At 40.3% G+C, this 20,484-nt stretch overlaps 1 protein-coding gene across 2 annotated transcripts in view; it reads left to right on the top strand.

Moving 5' to 3' along the window:
- The window catches only part of Cntnap5 (contactin associated protein family member 5), a 902,127-nt gene that overhangs the window by 621,917 nt on the left and 259,726 nt on the right, over window positions 1-20,484 (top strand). For both annotated transcript variants that reach the window (XM_036201821.1, XM_036201822.1), the window contains exon 13: window positions 7,709-7,909. In XM_036201821.1, the coding sequence (XP_036057714.1) occupies window positions 7,709-7,909 (201 nt within the window). The remainder of the gene's footprint in view (window positions 1-7,708; window positions 7,910-20,484) is intronic.

Raw genomic sequence — 20,484 nt, 5'->3', positions numbered from 1 at the left:
TTGAGATGGAGCCTCATCCCACTGAATAACAATTGAAGCATCTTCTCTTCTTGTTGCTTTTTAGGAGCAGAAATCTCCTTAGGCCTTTTCTTTTCCCAAATTGGAAGCTTAGCTGAGTGAAGTCTGGCCTGAGGGCATCCTTCCTTTTGTTCCAGTGAAGATTTGGCCTTTTCTTAATCTCTTATCTTTTTTAGCACAAGCCTTGGCTCCAGTGTTACATTCCCTAGTGCTCCTTTTCTCTTCAACATTTTCTGTTTCTTTCTGCCCTGCTTGTTCATTTTTATTGTGGACCTGCATAGCACCTATTACTTGTAACCACACCAGAGTCAATATTAGGCTGTCTTGCAATCTCCTCTGCTAAAGAAGTTAGTCCACCACTTTTATTTAAGCCTAAGGAAGGTTCTTAGGATGCAGGCAAGAAGAGTCTAGTTTTTGCCAAAATAACACAGGAATGGTGTCTAGCTGAGTTGGTAATGTTGTCCCCTTCTGAAACCTCTTGCCCTGGGTTTCTACATTGCTCTCCACACTACTGTCATCCAGACTCCTCCTAGGATGGTCCATTGAGCATTCCATCACTTTTCTAGTCCAAAGATCTGAAGTCTTTCACATTCCTCCTAAAAAGAGCACAGCCAGGCCTGTCAAAGTAATAGCCTACTTCTTGGTTCTAATTTCTTTCTCTATCAGTTACTTTTCTGTTGCTGTAATAAAAATGCCATGACCAAAGCAACTTATAAAATAAAGCATTTCATTGGTCTTATAGTTCATTGTGTCCGTGGTGTTAGCGCAGAAGCATGGCAATAGGAACAACTGAAATTTCACATCTCAAAACTGCAAGCAGAAGACAGAGAGTTCATTGGGAATAGTGGGAAACTTTTGCAGCCTCATAGGCCACTTCTGTGATGCACCTCCTTCTCCAAATCCATACCTTCTATTCTTTTCCAAAGTTCTCTACCAACTGAAAACCAAGTGTTCAAACATATGAGCCAATGAGGGCCATTCCCAACCAAACCACCACAACAACTTTCTCCCCAACTATTGTCAAACTTTCAGCAGAGTTGGAGAATGAATTTTGTCATATGTTTATACCTGGACATTCAATAACTCAGCATACATTTGAACACAAAGGCATAATATTTTGCATATCCTAGGAAATCTCACAACTTTGCAGAAAAACAGTTGAATGCTTTTTTGGCACACATACTACTATATGCTGACATCTGTGAATGATGCTTCAGAACCTCATCATGCATATTGCTTAAAGGTCATAGTTTGTAAATAGTTTATACAGAAAAATAGTGGGAATCTTGGTGTGGCTTGAACACAGAGGTCCTTCTTTCTCATACCAGTTCATTAGGCTGAATGGTATCTTATGCAAGTTAATATTTTAATGGTTTAACTATATGACTATTGTTTTATTTTGGCTTTTGTGTATGTGTGCATGGTTGTGGGTGTGTGGGCAAATGTGTATATTCAATTTGTGTGCATACATGTGGAAGCCACAGGACAAATTTATGAGTCATTCTTCACCCTTTTCCCCCACTGAGGTCTCTCACACACCTGGAACTTACCACATTTGCTAAGTTTCTAGGCAAATGATCTCCAGGAATCCAATATGCTCCCACACAAACACATAGCAGTTCTTGGACTACAAGCACACACTACCATATATACCCATTATACACCTCAATTGGCAAAGTCATGGTCTTGTATAAGTACATACATTCTCACCTTAGCACAGTAATGGTGATGCAGCTCTGTCTCTGATAATGTGATTGAGTGGCACTTGAGAGTCAAAGGAAGAGAAGAAACTAAACTGAATAAAAGAAGTAGAACCAGCAAAATGTTGGCAAATTCTAAAGTACAACTTCTGTTGAGGAATTTCAAGATAAACAGGAGAGAGCATTAGAGATGCATGAGGCTATTACAGTGTGATGAGCACTGGGAGAGGTGGGAATAATTGGTCCTGAATAGCAGCAATGATGTTACAATCAGCCTGTCAATGCCTTGTAAGCTCATCTGAAGAGGAAGCTTCACACCCACAACTCTAAGAAATGGCATTCTAGTTCATGTTCTGATGTTATAGAAAATTCTAATGCTGGAGTGCCCATCCTTTTGACATTGTGATGTGGCAATGTACTGGGTTTTATTCACAACTACCATAGAATGCATGCAACCTTTGGGCAGCAATTGTACATGCCTATAATGTATATATTAGTTGCTCATTTGAGTGTCATATAGCCTGTTACATGCCCTTGTAAGATATAACATAAAATATTATCATAATATTGTTGGTGCAAAGAGTGATATTCATGTCAGTGATATCATAAGATATCACTATTATAATGTAACATCTTCACAGTTGTAATGATTTGTCTACGACCCTTACATAGAAAATATTGAACAGGCATGTTGTTTTAATCACTTTCATGCTTCTATAGTAAATAAGATATCTAACCAAAGTAACTGTAGGAAAGGAACATATATTTTGCTGACAGATGAAAGATATAATTCATCATGGGGAGGGCATGGCACTGAGGGCTTGAGACAGCTGGTCACACTGCTTCTGTAGTAGGGAAGCAGGCAGAGGGGGATTGAGACAGCTGGTCACATGGTGTATGAAGTAGAGAAGCAGGCAGAGAGGGATGATTGATGGTTCACAGCTAGCCTCCTCCTTTTCATGCAGTCTAGGATTCTATCCTATGGAATATTGCTGCTTGCTTTAAAATGGACTTTCTTTCCTCAATTAACCTAATCTAGAAATTCTGGCACAGATACAGATATACCCAGAAGTTTATCTTCTAGATGATTGTGGTTTCTGCCATGTTGACAATGATAATTAGCTATTACACATACACCAATACTCTGACTCTAAAATCCACACAAAAATTTTCACTGCCCCATTGATGAAAGCAGCCATCTTAAACATTCCATTACACAGGTCCATTTTAATGAAAGTAGTGCTGTAGTCCACAGAGGCGCCAACCTAGGTATCCAGGTCACCTTGTTTGTATGTGTGCTAGACTATTGAGAGTGAATCCTGCTTATGTGAGTATCCCTCAAGGACAACCAGGTGTGAGTATGGGCTGTACGTCTTCTTCTCCCTCTTTATCCTAACACTAGGCTTATAGACTGACTTGTGATGCCTATTAACTGCATTGTGGGGAGCGATGTGAAACTCTGGATTGTTCTTTTGTATCTTTTGTACATTACACATACCAAAGGTGCCAATTATTGAATTGAATTATTAAAAATGTTATTAACTTTCAAGATTGAGAGAATTGTCAGCATTAGCATACTCAAAATGTACACTCAACTCTGATACAACTTCCATTTCCATTTCCCAAAGACAGAACATGGTTGACCTAAAGTAACTAAATGAATAGTCACATATAAATATATCGAATTGAAAATCTGCATCTAATATATGACGAAATGTCAAACCAATGATTAGGTGATAATATGTGGACTGCTTTTAGGATCAGGTTGGGTACATGGAAAATTGGGACAACATAAGTTCTGATAAATGAAAGGTATATGGCTAGATAGATAGATAGGTAGATATATATATCTTTCTATATATATAGATATATAGATATAGATATAGATATAGATACTGATTAGATAGATAGATAGATAGATAGATAGACCACTGAAAATTGGTAGATGGTAGATTATTATATGACATGGCTAGATATATGATAGACAAATAGATGATAGTGAGAAAAAATAATTGTAAGGAGAGCTTTGAAATGAAACTTGCCAATGGGCTATAGTTATCAAGAAATCATCTCTCCTCATGGTCTTCATTCTTTGATGTTTTATTCTGCCTGTTATATCTTTAAAATTAATACTAACAAAGTCTGAAGTATGTTCTAGCATGGTAGCAGTAGCATGAAATCAATTAATATACTTTAGAAATAAACATAAACCTTCTTATAAACGTCATGAACATTCCAAAGCTATCTACTTTTATTTTTCATTCTATAGCACCTTGTTGTTAAATAATAACTCTTTTTGCTACTACTTTTTCATCACATTTGTGTATTTTGCCTTTGTACCATTGTACTGACACATGCTAGAGTCATCAGAGGAGGGGGCCTTAGTTGAGAAAATGCCTCCATAAGACTGGTCTGTAGGCAAGCCTGTAGGGCATTTTCTTAATTAGTGATTGATAGAAAAGGACCCAGCCCATTATTAGTGGTGCCAACCCTGGGTTGGTGGGTCTGGGTTATATAAGATAGCAGGATGAGGAAGACATGTGGCACAAAGCCATTAAGCAGCATCCCTCCATGGCTTCTGCATCAGCTCCTGCCTCCAGGTTCCTGCCCTGATTGAGTTTCTGTCCTGACTTTCATTGATGATGAACAGTGATGTTGAAGTGTAAGCCAAATAAACCCTTTTATCCCTAACCTGCTTTTTTGGTCATGGTATTTCATCTCAGCAATAGAATCTGTAACTAAGACAAACCTCAAAAACATTGGTGGAGTTTCAGGTGAATCTGTAACAATATGATTTTTCTGGTAACACTTTTAATACTATGGGTTTATGTCACTTTCATTTTAGGAGTAAAAATTCAATAGAATTAGTTTCTTGACTAGAATTTACAGAAGAATGCAGTCCTGTTTCAAAACAGCAAAGCACATGTTTCTCTGGGGGATATGATGTTAGTTGCTTTGGGAAACTATTCCTAGGATGATTCACAGTCACTGAGCATAAATTAATTGCATGATATGAAAACTATTACCAAGCTGGAACATCCTTAGGAAATAGTTAAAACCAAACCATTTCTTTCCTCTTCTAATATACTGAGACTGAGGTGTGGGGAGATGAAATTACTTTTCCCAGAGGATAGAAAGAATTGGTGGGAAGAACTAACACAGGACATCCCATTAGTCAGGTCTTTCCCTTTTTATTAATGAATTGATTAATTTTAGTGAAATCGCACCAGTGGTCCTAACCCTGCTCCTTAGAGTTAATAATAACAGGTGCCTTCAGCGTGTTTTCCGGCCAGTGCTCTAATAGAAATGCTGTGGGTTGTTGCTCTTCTCGATGGGCCTTTGTTTCCCCATTTGTAAAACTAAGAGGGTGGAAGAGGGAAGAAACCACATGATTTCTCTGCTCAGTCCCTTTTGTGCTCTTTGAATCTGTGAAGACTAATGTTGCAATTATGTGGGCAGGAGTCTCAGAGGGCAAACACTTTTCAAGTCTTCCTGTTTCCTCCCCTGCTTTAGTTGTGAGAATGTTCGAATTAAACTGCATGTCAAGTTGCAGCAAATGTTTCCACCCAAGTTAGCACAGCAGCATCCCACATACACTCCCCACAGCCACTTGCAACTTTAGGATTTATGTTTAATTCTCTTCCTGTGTGTCTGCATGTGGATGGGTATGTGCACTTGTGAGTACAGTTTCCTCAGAGGCCAGAGCAGGCATGGGATCCCCTGGAACTGGAATGATAGGTGTTTAGGAGCCACCTGACATGGGTGCTGGGAACAGAACATGGGACCTCTGTATGGCGGGCAGGCTGTCTTAATGCTTCATCACCTCTCCAGCATACTAATAGCCTGCTGGTGGCCTGTGCAGCAGCCACAGATGCCCTGCTTTTGTTGTCAAATGCTTTCATTGATTACAAGTCTGAGTTTTAGGGAAGTGAAGTGACTCATACTGGCAAAAATGATTTTCAAATGCAGAGCTCACTGTCTTTTAAAGCATATTCCTCTCTCTTAACTTACATTCCTCCTTATCTTTTCCTTTCATTCTTATTGGAAGGATGCCATGTCACTGCATTCATTCAGAATAAAAATTTCCAGGTAATTTTTGTTTGTTTATGCATATTAATGATTTGTTTGCCAGAGTTCTCTAGAGGAACAGAACTGACAGAATATGTATATGAGATTTATTAGAATGGCTTACAGGCTGTGGTCCAGATAGTCCAGCAATGGCTGTCTACCAATAGAAAGTGCAAGAATACAGTAGATGTTCAGTTCACAAGGCTGTATGTCTCAGTTGTTTTTCAATAAATGTTGAAATCCAGAAGTAGTAGTCTCTAATGCCAGTGAATGGACTTTCTAGCAAGAGTGAGGCCAGGCAGGCAAAGAGCAAAAGCTGTCTTCTTCCATGTCCTTTATATTGGCTGCCACCAGAAAGTGTGGCCTAGATTAAGGATGGATCTCCCCACATCAAAAGATCTGGATTTAAGGGTGGGTTTTCCATACTTCAAACGATTTAATCAAGAAAAATTTCTCACAGGTGTACTCAACTGCTTGGATTTCATTTAGTTTCAAATGTAGTCAAGTTGACAACCAAGAATAGTCATCATACATGTTTGTGCCAATGTATGTGTGTTTGCACACATTTGGGAGCCAGGGGACAACCTTGGCTGTGATTCCTTAGATGTTGTTTATCTTATTTTTCCTTTGGAGATTAAAAAGAATGTGTGCATTTATGTTTGAGGGAGGTGGTATCTGTGCATATGAGTACACATGGCTATGGAAACCAGAAGAGAGCATTGGACCCTTCAAAGCTGGAATCACAGGTGACTGTGAACACCTAATGTGGATTATAGGAACTGAACTTGGGTGTTCTGTAAGAGCAGTGTACTCTTAACTACTGAGTCATTTTTCCAACAGCCTTTTTGTTCTTTGAAAAACTCTCATTGGCCTGGTGCTTTCTGAGTAGACTGGGCTGTCTGGTCAACAAGACCAAATGGGTCCTCCTTTCTCTGTGTCCCCCATTCAGCACTGGAATTACAAACTGGTGCCCAGATTTTTTTTTTTTTTTTTAATGTCACTTCAGGGTTTAATTTTCATGGCCTTATGTTTACAAAGCACAGTTTCATTTTTGATAATGATGTGTTGTTTTACAAATACTTATTATCTGTAGCTGTTGTTTTCAACCTGATATTTAATGGTTTGTTAAGAAATTACCTCTGGTATTGTGTCTGTGCTGAACTTCCATAGGCATTTTGTCTGTGTCAAAATTTCCTACACAATGCAGTATAACAATTGTTTATATAATATTTATCTTTTATTAGGTGTCAAAAGCAACATTGGGGTATTCTAAAGTATAGAGTAGGTGTATATAATATACAAATGCCATGCTGTTTTCTGTGAGAAAGTTGATCACCTGATGACTTTGCTATACTTTAAAACATCTTTGAACAGTCTCCCCAGGGATAAGGAGGAAGATTGTAGAGGTCAATTTTAAATTAATTACTTACATTAATTACACATAATAAAGCCTGTGGAATAAAGACTCAAGCATAGCCCCTAAGATTATTTGCCCTCATATTAACTTGAGATAGAGCCCTATAAGGAACATAATTTATTTTTTGGTGTTGTTGTTTTTTTAATGTTTCTTTTCTTTTCTTTTCTTTTTTTTCTTTCTTTTTTTTTTTTTTTGAGACAGGTTTTCTCTTTGTTGTTTTGGTGCCTGTCCTTGATCTCGCTCTGCAGACCAGGCTGGTCTGGAACTCACAGAGATCCGCCTGGCTCTACCTTCCAAGTGCTGGGATTAAAGGCATGCGCTACCACGGCCCAGCAAGGAACATAATTCTTTGGTCCTTCTATAAGCAGCAGAATGCCTTGATCCCACTGAGTATATAGAGCACTCCAGTGCAGACTTCATTGTGCTCTGAGTGACCCACTGTTTACATACTCTTCTTAGGGTTTTTTATTCTAACTTCTTTTGTTTCACATTGCTGTTTGTGCAGAGGACAAGATCTGGATGATGGTTCAGCACAACAACACAGAACTGACCCGGGTACAGGGTTCTAACCCTGAAAAGCCCTATTCCATGACCTTGAACTATGGGGGCAGTGTGGAGCAGCTGGAGGCTCTGATTGATGGCTCAGAGCACTGTGAACAGGAGGTGGCATATCACTGCAGGAAATCTCGCCTGCTTAACACACCAGGTAAGGTTCTGCCCTTTCTCATGATACCTTGAAACCCACCAGCCAAAGCCCTGACTGTGTTTTTTTTTCCTGACACAAGCTAAAGTCATTGAAAAAGTGGGAACCTCAATTAAAAAAAATGTCTTCAAATGATAATTTTCTGATGTGGGAAGGCCAAGACAATTATGGGTGGTACTACTTCTGGGTAGATAGTCCTGGGGTATATAAGAAAAACAATAAATAAAAATAAATCTGAAAAAGCCAGGGGGAGCAGGCCAATAATCAGTGTTCCTCCATGGCCTGTGCTTCAGTTCCTGCTTCCAGGTTTCTGCCCTGACTTCTCCCAGTGATGGAGTGTCACTTGAGAATTGTAAGTTTTCCTTCCCAAGTTTCTTTTGGTAGTGGTGTTGTTATATGACACCAATAGAAACACTAACTAAGGTGTTCAAAGAGAGGGGTATTTGACAAGAAAGTGGCTGCAGTGCACTTGTTCACTCTGCTTTGAGGAGAGATATTCCCCAAAGAAGGCCATGAGTCCTGGCTTTGGTCCTGAGGGAGGTCTGTTGAACCTATACTTGTCTCCACATCTTCAGAATGACACACTGATAATACCTACCCTCAACAGCTGGGAGATGAAGAGGTTTTGTGAGGGATGGCATTTGGAGCAGAGCATTTGAGCTTGATATGGAAAGTGTGGTAGTTGAACACTGTTGGAAAGGAAGATCACATCAGAAGGTTTCAAGAGAGTTGTAAGTTACATCTAAAATAAAGGATATCTAAGGAGCATGCACCAGGCAATAAGGCCAGCAAGACAGGCAGAGACTACTCTGTGTTCCCAGAATTTCTGTTGCCTGAAGAAGAGAGACTTCAATGGATATGAATATATGTAAATTTTCATTTTTCATGAATTAATCAGCTACTAAGATGGGAGGTTCTCATGTAGCATTCATTTGCCTTTAACTCACTATGTCATCGAGAATGACTTTGAATTTTTGGTCATCCCATATCCACCTCTGGAGTGCAGTGAGTACAGGAGTGTACCACCATGATTGGTTTTTCTCTGTGGTGCTGGCCATCAAAGTCAGGGCTATTGCACATGTTTGAAAAGTACTCTACCAAGGGATGTAATCCCTAGCCCTGACATTTCATTTCAGAAAAAAGTGGCTAACTCCTTTTATGTTCCCCCAGTTCTGTTTTGTTTTTATGGTGAATGAATGATTTGGTTATTATGTGTGAATTAGTTACCCTTCCTGCTGTTGTGATGTAGATCTAACAAAGCATCCAAAAGAGGAATCACCTTTGGTTCATGGTTTGAAGCCCATTGTGCCAGGGAAGGCATGATGGCAAATGCAGGATGGTCTGAGGCAACAGGGGTATGGGACAATTGCCTGCTCATACACTGGAAGACCAGGAAGCAGGGAGGGTAATGGTAACATTCAGCCAGGCTTTCCATTTTCCTTTAATAAATGGTTTTATGACACATCAGAGACTATGTCATCCTGGCAGGCCTAGAACTCCATATATACAGAACAGACTATCCTTAAACTCATACCTCTTCTTCTTGAGGGTTGAGATGGAATGTATGGGCCACTAAGCCCATATGGAGTCATTCATTTCTGCAGGTATTAACTCATCCTAAAGACCATAAGGGTATCAAGTATCCAAGAAATAGTATCACGTTCTATCATGAAGTTTAGTATCTGGTCCTTAGCATTTGTAGGTTTATAGTGGCTTGGGAACAATAGAGACAAAAATGTCAGTAAACCATGAGTGGGAGACACCTGACTAAATACACTGCACTGCTTGACTAATCTAGAATCTTTAGGGGAAGGTACCGTTCCACCTAAGTGAATTTTCCAGATAACTGTCACTTATCCCTTTAAGTACTGAAAATATTTTCAGAAAAATTTTAACTATTTGAAATAGAAATCTTTCTCCAATGGATTACATGCCTCCTTGCCTTCTTAAACACAGAATTCAGAACAGAAAATGGGACCCTTTTTGATGACTCGGGATCATCACTGTGAAATCAATTGCAGAACTCCTGTTGGATTCAGCCATGCTTGTCAGGCTGATGAAATCAGTGTTGCCTCTCTATTTTCCTTTCCTAGCATCCCAGTACCTACACTCTGTCCCACATGCTTCACTGTCTGTTTCCTTGAGTAATTCTTTGTCCCCTGATATTTAAACTGACCTCATGTGCCACCCTAAGCTCTTCTCAGGATGTCTGGCTCTAGAGACTGCCCTCCTTTCTTTCCACAGCCTTGTTGTTTTCCAGTGTTTGAGTTCCTAAGAAAAATTGAAGCATATCCTTTAAGACTTTGGAACTTTCCTAAAGGACTCACACTGTCATGTCACTTAGGTTATGTCATTTATTTATGTGTGTGTGTGTGTGTGTGTGTGTGTGTGTGTGTGTCCAGAGGCACACATGCCTTTGGAGGTTAGATGTATTGGGCCACCCATCAGTTAATCACAGGCTTCTGTGAGCCACCCTACCTGGGTGTTTGGGAACAGCACTCAGGTCCTCTAGCATAGAGGCACTTGTAGCTGCTGAGACATTTATGTGTTCAGACCCTGTCATTCCTTTGTGTCCATGTATTGTCTTCCTAACTTGACTATATTAAGTTCTTTGAGTTTAGGTTTGCATAGGAAGAGTATAGATTTGGGGGAGATCAGAATGGGAGTGATATCCACAAGGATTCTAGATTAGTGAAGCAGTGCAGTGTATTTAGTCAGGTATCTCCCAGTCATGGTTTACTGACATTTTTGTCTCTATTGTTCCCAAGCCACTATAAACCTACAAATGCTAAGGACCAGATACTAAGCTTTGTGATAGAATGTGACACTATTTCGTGGATACTTGATACCCTTGTGGTCTTGAGGATAAGTTAATACTTGCAAAAGTGAATAACTCCATATGGGCTTAGTGGCCCATACATTCCATCTCAACCCTCAAGAAGAAGAGTTATGTAGATCTCTATGAGTGCAAGGCTAGTCTGTTCTGTGTCCTTGTAATTTCCCACTTGATTTGCCACTTCTTAGCAGAGCTTTATGCAAAGCTAAGGTATCACTAGAGAATGGCTTTTCAGGGAAGGCAAGTAGCCAGCCTGCAATGCTCAGCAGCCCCTTTGACAGCTCACTGGGATGAAACAGTCATTTGTTTTGGGATTAGGATATAGTCTGCCCTGGTGGAACCTGAGCCATTCTTACACCTCAGCACCCTGCAGGAATTTTGCCTCTGGGAAGGGGTTACTGAGTATATGAAATGAGGTAGCACCCAGTGTAGGCAGTATTTATATGTAAAGGACAGAGCAATCAACCCTGAAGCTATGGCTTTCCTGGTGAATTAGTAACCTGGTTAGCTACCTTCCTTTATCAGTTAATTCTCTCTTCACTGTGCCAAACTGATCTGGCAGAAGACCTTCAGGATCCCTGGTCTATCATGGTGGGGAAGGTAGGGCACAGATTATTTTATTGTGATGAAGCTAGTGAGTTCTCAGAAGGAAGCAGCAGGTAAACATAGAGGGGGCTAAAGCCAGAAGTAGGAGCAGACTATGTATTCCTCAAGACCTGAGTCCCAACAACCCACTCCATCCAGGGAGATCCCACCTTCTGCATGTTCTACAACCCTTTTCAGCTCCTCAGCAATGAAGTCAAGTGTTCAAACCTATGACTTTTGGACAAAATCTCATATTCAACTCATAAAAACTCTCTGGAGGAGATGGGCATTGAAAAATTCTCTCATATTTTCCATAGAGCCGAGGATGCACCATGAGATTCTCCCAATAGCCTAAGTATCAGTTTCACCCATTCTATTGTATTTAGCACTCTACCATGAAGGTTTTCTTTGTGATTCCCTTCCAAGTAAAGCTGTGCATGGTACTCGGCACAGGGGAAAAGTTGAGACTGGAATATATGCTCTGGGTTGGACCTTGAATGTCACCAGAAACCCATGTTTAAAGGGTGGATCTCTAGCTTGGTGCTGGTGGTGAGTAGTAGAGCTTATAAGGGTAATTTTCTCTTTTCCGTGTGTGTGTGTGTGTGTGTGTGTGTGTGTGTGTGTGTGTGTGTGTGTGTGTGTGTGTGTGTGTGTGTGTGTGTGTGCAGGTAGATATGACTCTGTCTACTTTGCTTTCAAATAGTGGGTCCCTATTGGCCTGAGATCCACCAATTCTGCTAGGCTGCCTAACCAGCAAGCCCTGTGGCTCTACATTCATCTCTCCAGCACTAGGAATACAAGGACATGCCACCATGCCCATGTTCTATCTATCTTTTGCCGTATGTAGCTATGCCCATCGTTTTATGTAGGTGCTAAGGATCTGAACTCACACCCTCAAGCCTATGCATCAGGTACTTGTGGGACCCTCTCTCTGGCTGCCTCTGTTTTATTAGTGTTGTCTCTGGACCGAACTCCATCCTCACGTTTATGCAGCAAGTGCTTTACTGACAGCCCTCTCCCTGGCCCCTTGACCATGACCTGCTTTCTCTTGATCCTGGACCCAGCGAGGTCTTCCTCCCCTCACTCCCATCACTGACACAAAGCCCTAGGGTCAAATAATCACAAAGTGAACTCTCCAGAATTACGGTTCTAGAAAACCTCTTTACTATACAGATTCATAGATTCGTTGCCTAACTTGATAGTAGGAAGAAAGACTGACTAACATACACAGAGTTATGAGAGATTCTGACTCCATTACTTTGAAATCTAATACCCATAAGAAAGGCTGAGCTGGAGTTTACTTTGGTTTTCTTTGAATAGAAAGCATTTGTGAAGCAAATCCATTATGCAAACAAGCTGGCTGTGAGAAATGCTTATTCTCTCTAGTACAGTGTCTCCTGAACTCAACTGCTATCTACCTCCCAAGAGCTGGAGGTACACCCAATCCTCTTCACTTATTCCTACAGGCTTGCAAGAGTTTGGGGTTGCAGTGAATTGCTTAACATGGTTATATTCCAGTGGAATTTTATTTATTTATTTATTTATTTTATTATTATTATTATATTTGTGTTTTAATTTTACACATCAGCCATGGGTTCCCCTGTCCTCCTCCCTCCCGCCCTCACCCCTACCTTTCCCCCATCCCCTCCCCTACATTCCCATCTCCTCCAGGCCCAAGACTCCCCTGGGGATTCATTTAAACCTGGTGGATTTAGTACAGGCAGGTCCAATCCCCTCCTTCCAGGTTGAGCAAAGTGTCCCTGTGTAAGCCCAAGGTTCCAAACAGCCAGCCAACTCATGAACTAAGGACAGGTCCCGGTCCCACAGCCTGGGTGCCTCCCAAACAGTTCAAGCTATTCAATTGTCTCACTTATCCAGTGGAATTTAAAGGGACAAAATATGTTCTCTGTGAGAGAATTATCACATCCTCAATTGCCCTTTACCCTTCATCTTTTATACTTTGTGAACATGCAGCTAAGTACACACACACACACACACACACACACACACACACACACAGAGACACACACACTATGTATTGTATTATTTAAACAGTGTATCTATGATCTGTAGCATAACTAAATGCAGTAATAATACATGTAAATTTTTATTATAATCTGTGTCTGTAGGGGTTCTGTATCTTCTAATTCAACTCAATGCAGCTTGAAAATACTTGGGGAAAATGTATCCCTAGATGGCTCAGGCAGTAAAGTCCTTGCCACACAATCATGAGAACCTGAGTTCAATCTCCACTGTGCACATAAAAAGTCTGGAGGAGATGGATGCAGGTTGATCCTTGAGGCTAAATGACCATCCAGCCTATTTTACTTAGTGATTTCCAGGCCAGGAGTGAGTGTTGGGCACTTGTCTCAAAGCACATGGAAGAGTGCACTTGAGGAACAACACCCACGGTTGTTTCCTGGCCTCCAACACAAATGCACCTTTTTATGCTCATGTGCATACATCCCACACACACAAGCATTTACTTATATGAATCCACACAAACACTTTTGTTATCATCTTCTAAAACACAGCATCATAACTATGGATTTCAAATAGATGGCAGGATATACCCAGATTGTATGAAAACACTATGTCCTTATGTATAAGGATCTGGAACAGCCAATAGTTTTAATGACTAATGTTTCATAAACAATTCCCCAGGAATGCTCAGGGCTGACTGTGTACTACTTACACACAAACCAGCATATGCTCTCTCATATATACCAGGAAATGATAGTATATATGCATAACTCATTTTTACTATACCCAAATAGATCCACAAGCTCACTTGTATATAGAAGCCTTCATATTTGCTTGTGGTATTTTAACTCAGTGTGATCATTCACATGTCTTTTTTAGAGACTTGAATAGAAGAAGTTTATCAGATTTTGTCACAAGTTTTCAAACATAGAGACTTGGACCAGTGAGATGGCTCAGCAAGCAAAGACCTGACAGGCCTGGCATCCTGATTTGGATCCCAGGCACCCATATGAGGATGTGGATACCAACTCCCACAAGTTCTCTACATGGGCACTGTTACAAACACACACACACACACACACACACACACACACACACACACACACGAACAATTTAATCTATTTGAGAATAAACAGAGTTACCATGAATCTAGTCAGTGTGTTCCACTGTGTATGGAAAACCTCTTCCCATAATATTTCTCTAATAACAGACTCAATGTTTTGCTTGAGGCAGAAAGTTAGAAGAGAAGTAAGTGAATTCATAAAAAAGATGTCCACTTATTCTAAGCCAAAGATATATATGCATAGCTAATGGGAAATAAATACCCTGTGAAAGTTTAACAGAAATGGACCTAGCCATAATTAAGTTGCTATTGTGATCAGCAATTATTTAAATGATCAGTGGTTATTTCACAAGCACCCAAACCCAGATGTTCTGTTATATATGGTCTGCATTTTTCTTGCTACTCAAAGATAGAATATGTTCACTTACTGTATCTCAAATATGCCTACAAGGAAAAATATCCAATTATAAGATACAGGGATAGTAACAGAAAATGAACATAAAATTTGGAATCAGAAAACCTGATATTAGTGACTTGTGCCACCTACTTACAAACTTATAACATGGCTTGTGTTTCTTATTATTTGGAAACATTGTCTCATGCATCCCAGCCTGGCCTTGAAAGTGCCATGTACCTGAGGATGACTGAACTTCTGACCTTCCTACTCTCCCTCCCACATGCTAGCATTCCAGGAGTGAAATCAGGCCATGGATTTAGCTGGTGCTGATCACTGAGCCCAGGGTTTTGTTCTTGCTAGAGAACCATTCTATTAATGGAGCTACATCCTCAGCCCCACTTATGATCTCTGAGCTTCTGTGTCTTGGTGATATTTAATGGGATACTTGCTGTGCCTTCAGGTGGATAACGAAGATTTTTCTCATTACTTGTTATTCAGAATCTTTTTCACATTATCCAGTAAACACAGGGTCTCTGATCTCCATTAGCAACCAGTGAAGAGTCTCACAACCCCACTCAGTTTCCCTTGGAGAGTTCAGCTTTGGAGTTTAACTCTTCTTAGGCTGATGGCATACAAGCCACCTAAACTTTGGTTTAATTATAAACATGGTTGTTTTATATCCCTAGAAGTTTTTTGACCATTTTTGAGATAAATGTAGGTTCCCCTCTGACTTCTTTTAGGCATCTAAATTCATTCGTGTAGCTACCCATCTCACATGAGTAAATGGCACCCGCATTTGCTAAATCTCAGTTCAAACTCTAAAGCTCTTCTTTATAGCCATTCCCCATTGAGTATATCAGCAGATGCTCAGACTTAAGCTCTAACTCCATGAGTACAACCTGCCTTGCATCCCATCGCCCACACTGGTCTAGTGCCGTACATTAACTTCCCTTCTTGTACCATTGTGTACCCACCACCTCCAGCCTTGCAGCCAAAGTGCTGTTTTCAAAATACTGTTATGATACCGGGCTTCAGATCAGTCCCTCTGCCTTGGAAATAAAACCTTGACTCTTTTTGTTGGGCCTGCAGAATGCTAACTGATGGAGACTCTGCTGGCCATCCTCCCACACCCCATTTCATGTGGCCTGTCCTTCCTAAGACTGGTCCATGTTTTAAACCAGCACAGTAAGTTCACTCTTCTGACAAGTTCCATTGCTGTTGCTCTGCTTGGATCTCTTTTGCGATTTAGTCATCATCTTGAATTTTATGTAACTGAAAAGTCTATCCTATTATTTTTACTGCTTTATCCCAAGTTTATAGTCTGTGTAGATATCATTGCAGACATTTTGTTCCCATTAATTTATTGATGTTTTTCTACCCAGATTAATAGGCGATGATGTCCCGGGAAAGGAGGCCTGTGTTATCTCATTTTTTTTTTATTCCCCAAATGCCTGGAATTGCATTTGGATATGAGAGAGACTTACTGAGTAGTTGTTGAATGAATATAATATTCTTTCCCATCAATCATTGTCATTTATTGTCTATATGTGATGTAGAAGAGAACAGTGACCAACCGTGTGCACTTGGTTGAGCCTGCTGCCAGGATACTCACAGGCTGACAACCACATCACAGAACAGAAACTGCTAGCCTGGGAGGCTCTGTCATTGACTCTCTGTGACCTTGAACAAGTTACTTACATTTTATGGGCCTCAAGTTTCTCCTTTTTAGCACTGGAGGTTGTATTTCATGTTCCCCAAGTGTCTTCTACCATGGCTCTCATGTCTCTACACTAAGTAAACAATCTGAGTGGAAATGCATGTCGGAGTTTATTGCTTTCTTGTCACAGTAAAGAACTAGAAGTGTTGGTAAAACACAGCCAAAAATATTATTTTCTGAGACATTTCAGCCATTGCCACTTGACTGTGTGTTTATGTAGTAGGTAAGTCTTTTGCAGGTTTCATGCCACCCACCTCTTCAGAAATCACTTTCCATATAGTCATACCGATTGATATGATAATTATTGATAAGAGTATGGATGAAGTGCTGTCACGATCAAGATTAGTTAGAAAAATGCATTTTAAGTGGTAAAACATTTGTCTAGCTTATGTGTGGCCCAGGGTCAATCCCAAGCACTACAAAATAATTAATAGTTACTACTAATAATAAATGCAAGGAATATATTCTTATGGTGTCAGTTACTATTGTCTCTTCAGCTGAACACTCGACCAAAAGCAATTGAATGAAAGAGGGCTTGAGGTTTGAGATAATAAAGCAGGAGAAATGGCAGTGGAAATGGAGCATGAAGCTATTTGCTAACATATTCACAGATCTGGAAGCAGAGGGAGGAGAATGCCAGCACTCCATTGGTTTTTCTCTTGTCTCTTTCATTTAGTCAAAGACCTCAGTTCTTGTGATGGTATTTATCACATTCAGAATGAATCTTCACCTATCAGTTAATCCAATCTGGAAATTCTCTCACAGGCACACCCAGAAATGTGCCTCACTAATGTCATTGGCATTTCCTAACCCAGTCCAATTGACAATCATAATTAACCATCACAAGTTTAGAAGAGGTTTAAGGGAGACAATATGAGAAGGGACTGCTAAAACTAAGGGCAATTTGAAGGACCATAGGGAAATCTACTACAGTAGAATCTTCTTAAAATATACTCACACATGAAAGAAATCTAAATGGGATCACTAAACAACAAGGGAGACAATGCACCAACTATATGTCTCTTATCATCAAGTGAAACTCTAGTGCCAGAAATGGGTTACATCTAAGAGATTTGATCAAACAGGCCCCATAGAAAATCCCAAAAAACTCACACTGTTGCCAGGGTGTTTATTTTCTCTTCATAAACTTTGAGTAAGGCCCCATTGTTGAAGGCAATACCTATATATCCTATATATCTTACTGAAAACAAAGAAGTTGAGCTGATACTTAAAGTTACTCTGCAGGCTACCACAGGAGAAAAGTAAATACCAACCCAGCTACAAACCTACAGTCTATAATGGTGACTTGTACACATAATACACAGATGCAACAGTGGCATAAATGTTATGGGAGTAACCAACCACTGTCTATCAGAGTTAAGGCCCAATTGATGAGATAGAACCCATCTCCAACATTGCCCTGGTACTTAATAACCTTAGACTAGATAGACAGTGGACCTAGGAGATATACCAATGATTCCTAGGGAATTTCTGCTGCTATTCCCATAGTTCAGTGTCTTATTCAGTTATCATCAGAGATTCCCTTGTAGTAGATACAAACTGATACAGATACCCACAACAGGACAGTGTGTAGAGTGTGAGAGACACTGGACATCTCAGGTCTAAATGGGATGACTCTGCCAAATCCCTGTTTTTTCAGGTCTCAAGGAACTATGCTGAAGAGAAGGCAGAAAGATTGTGAATGCCTGTCTTAGGGTTCTATTGCTGTGAAGAGACACCATAACCACTGTAACGCTTACAAAGGAAATCATTTAACTGAATCTGGTTTACAGTTCAGAGGTTTAGTCGATCATCATCATGATGGAGAACATGGCAGCAGGCAGGCAGACATTGTGCTAGAGAAATAGCTGAGAGTTGTACATCTGGATCATCAGATAGCAGGAAGTGAGAGTGACACTGGGCCTGGCTTGGGCTTCTGATACCTCAAGGATCACCCCCAGTGACAGACTTTGTCCAACAAGGCTACACCTCCTAATAGTGTCTATGGGCTTCTGGGTGCCATTTTCATTCAAATCACCACAGAGCCAGAGGGTCTAAGTGCTACCAAATAAACAAGGCCTTCCCAGACACAATAGAACTGGTACATATACAAACGCACAGAGACTGTGACAGCATGCATAGGACCTGCACAGGGCCAAACCAGATGGGGTCCCAGTATTGTGATGGGCAAATAGGTAACAGCTCTCATTCTCAATCAAGATGCTATCTCCAATTAGCACCTTCTTACAAAGGAAAAACTAATTTCTCCAAAGTAATCTCACTGGGTACACAAATCATACTTAAGGGCAGGTTCCATTCCCAATTGCAGATGCTAGTACAAAATAACTCACAGAATTTGGGATTTTTTTCTTTTATATCATACTAGCCTTTTGCTTGTGTATTATGGCTTTTGATTTTGTTGTTTTGGTGTGTGTGTGTGTGTGTGTGTGTGTGTGTGTGTGTGTGTGTGTGTTTGTGAGTCCATCCTCATTTCTTGTGCTCTTTCTGTTTTTTGTTTGCTAGTTTGTTCATTTTGCTCGTCTTTGTTTTTGTTTTTGTTTTTCTGTTTTTCTGTCTATTTTCTTGAGAAAGGCAAAAAGAAAGCTTTTTCTGTGGAGAGGCAAGAAAAAATCTGGGAGTAGATGAGGGAGGGGAAACTATGATCAGAATATATTTTATGAAAGCAAGTAACTTTATTTTTCAAAATAATTCCCCCTAAATAATAAAAAAACAAGTTTACCCCTTATTGATTTGCTACATAAAGATTAGTTTAGATGATTGCATTCTACCTGTAGTCTGGAAGGTCTTATGTTCGTCTCATAGTGAAAAGTCCAGCAGCCAGCCTCTAAGAATCTCCAGCATCTTGATATCTCCAGCACTATTCAAAAGCTTTAACACTCACTCCACTAAGCTCTGTAAAACAAACTTGAAAGTAAAAGACAAAGTTCCATAGATGTTTATGCAGGGTAAATATTCCTATTCCAGAAGGGGTGGGGGTAAGGCATAGCAAAGAAGTCATGGGACCAAAGCAAGACTGCTTGAAAACTAAATCTCTGTAGTTCCACAGAGTGACTCTGACCTGATACACACAGCCTGGCCTCAGTGGCTTCATTGAACCTTAGTACAAGCCTCATTCTTCCATCTCACGGGTCCACAAAATCAATATGACATGGTCAAAGCCAGTTTCTGCTGCCAGCTGGAGAGGAACCCTGACTCTAGGCTAAAGCTGCAGTGGTTTCTCAGCGCCTGCCTGGTTGAACATGTGAAATACTTCCTATTTGAGGATACCCTGTGGGCTCTCTGTTCAAACACTCTCTAAGTGAAAGATTTTCCGATACATTTGTACTGTTCTGGTCTGGTTCTCTGAATATGTGCAGTCTTGCCTTGTCCCCTTTCCTGTCATCCTCACAAAAATCTGTGATTTTTTATTAATGGCATGTTAACATTACAGGTGCTTTGTTTATCTTTGCCTCATAGTCAACTTTAAACTCACCTGCTGCTTTCTCTACAATGGAGCACATCTTTATGTCTCTCTGTTCTCTCCCACTGGAAATCTAAGTACAGTAAACAGTACACCTGTGACAACATGGTTGACATGCTGTCTTCAAACTTCTTCAGCCAGATTCTTTGCTAGAATGGGACAAAATTGTTGTCTAGCCAAGCTTGTGCCACCTCATGGGCCCAGTGTCTGCTGCCTGCCTTTAATTAAAATGTCTCTCCTTCCTCTCTGCCAGAAGACAGGGCATTTTACCCTCTGCTTACAGTAGTTTAGGAGCTGTCTAGGATACAGTTCTAAACTCTATACACTTCCTTCACACACCATTCTAAGGGCTGACAAACACATGGCCAGCTTTACATGTAGGTTCCACACATTTTAATTCACATTAGTTTCATGTTAAGAGTGTTCTGCTGTGTGTGCTTAGATGGGGCCAGAGCAGTTTCAAAATGATGATAAATCCCAAAAGAACGTAGACATACAAAAACATAAAAATGACAG

Source organism: Onychomys torridus, chromosome 11 (genome assembly GCF_903995425.1).
Source record: "Onychomys torridus chromosome 11, mOncTor1.1, whole genome shotgun sequence".
In the NCBI taxonomy this organism is placed as follows: domain Eukaryota; kingdom Metazoa; phylum Chordata; class Mammalia; order Rodentia; family Cricetidae; genus Onychomys; species Onychomys torridus.
This window is presented reverse-complemented; position numbering and strand designations above follow the sequence as displayed.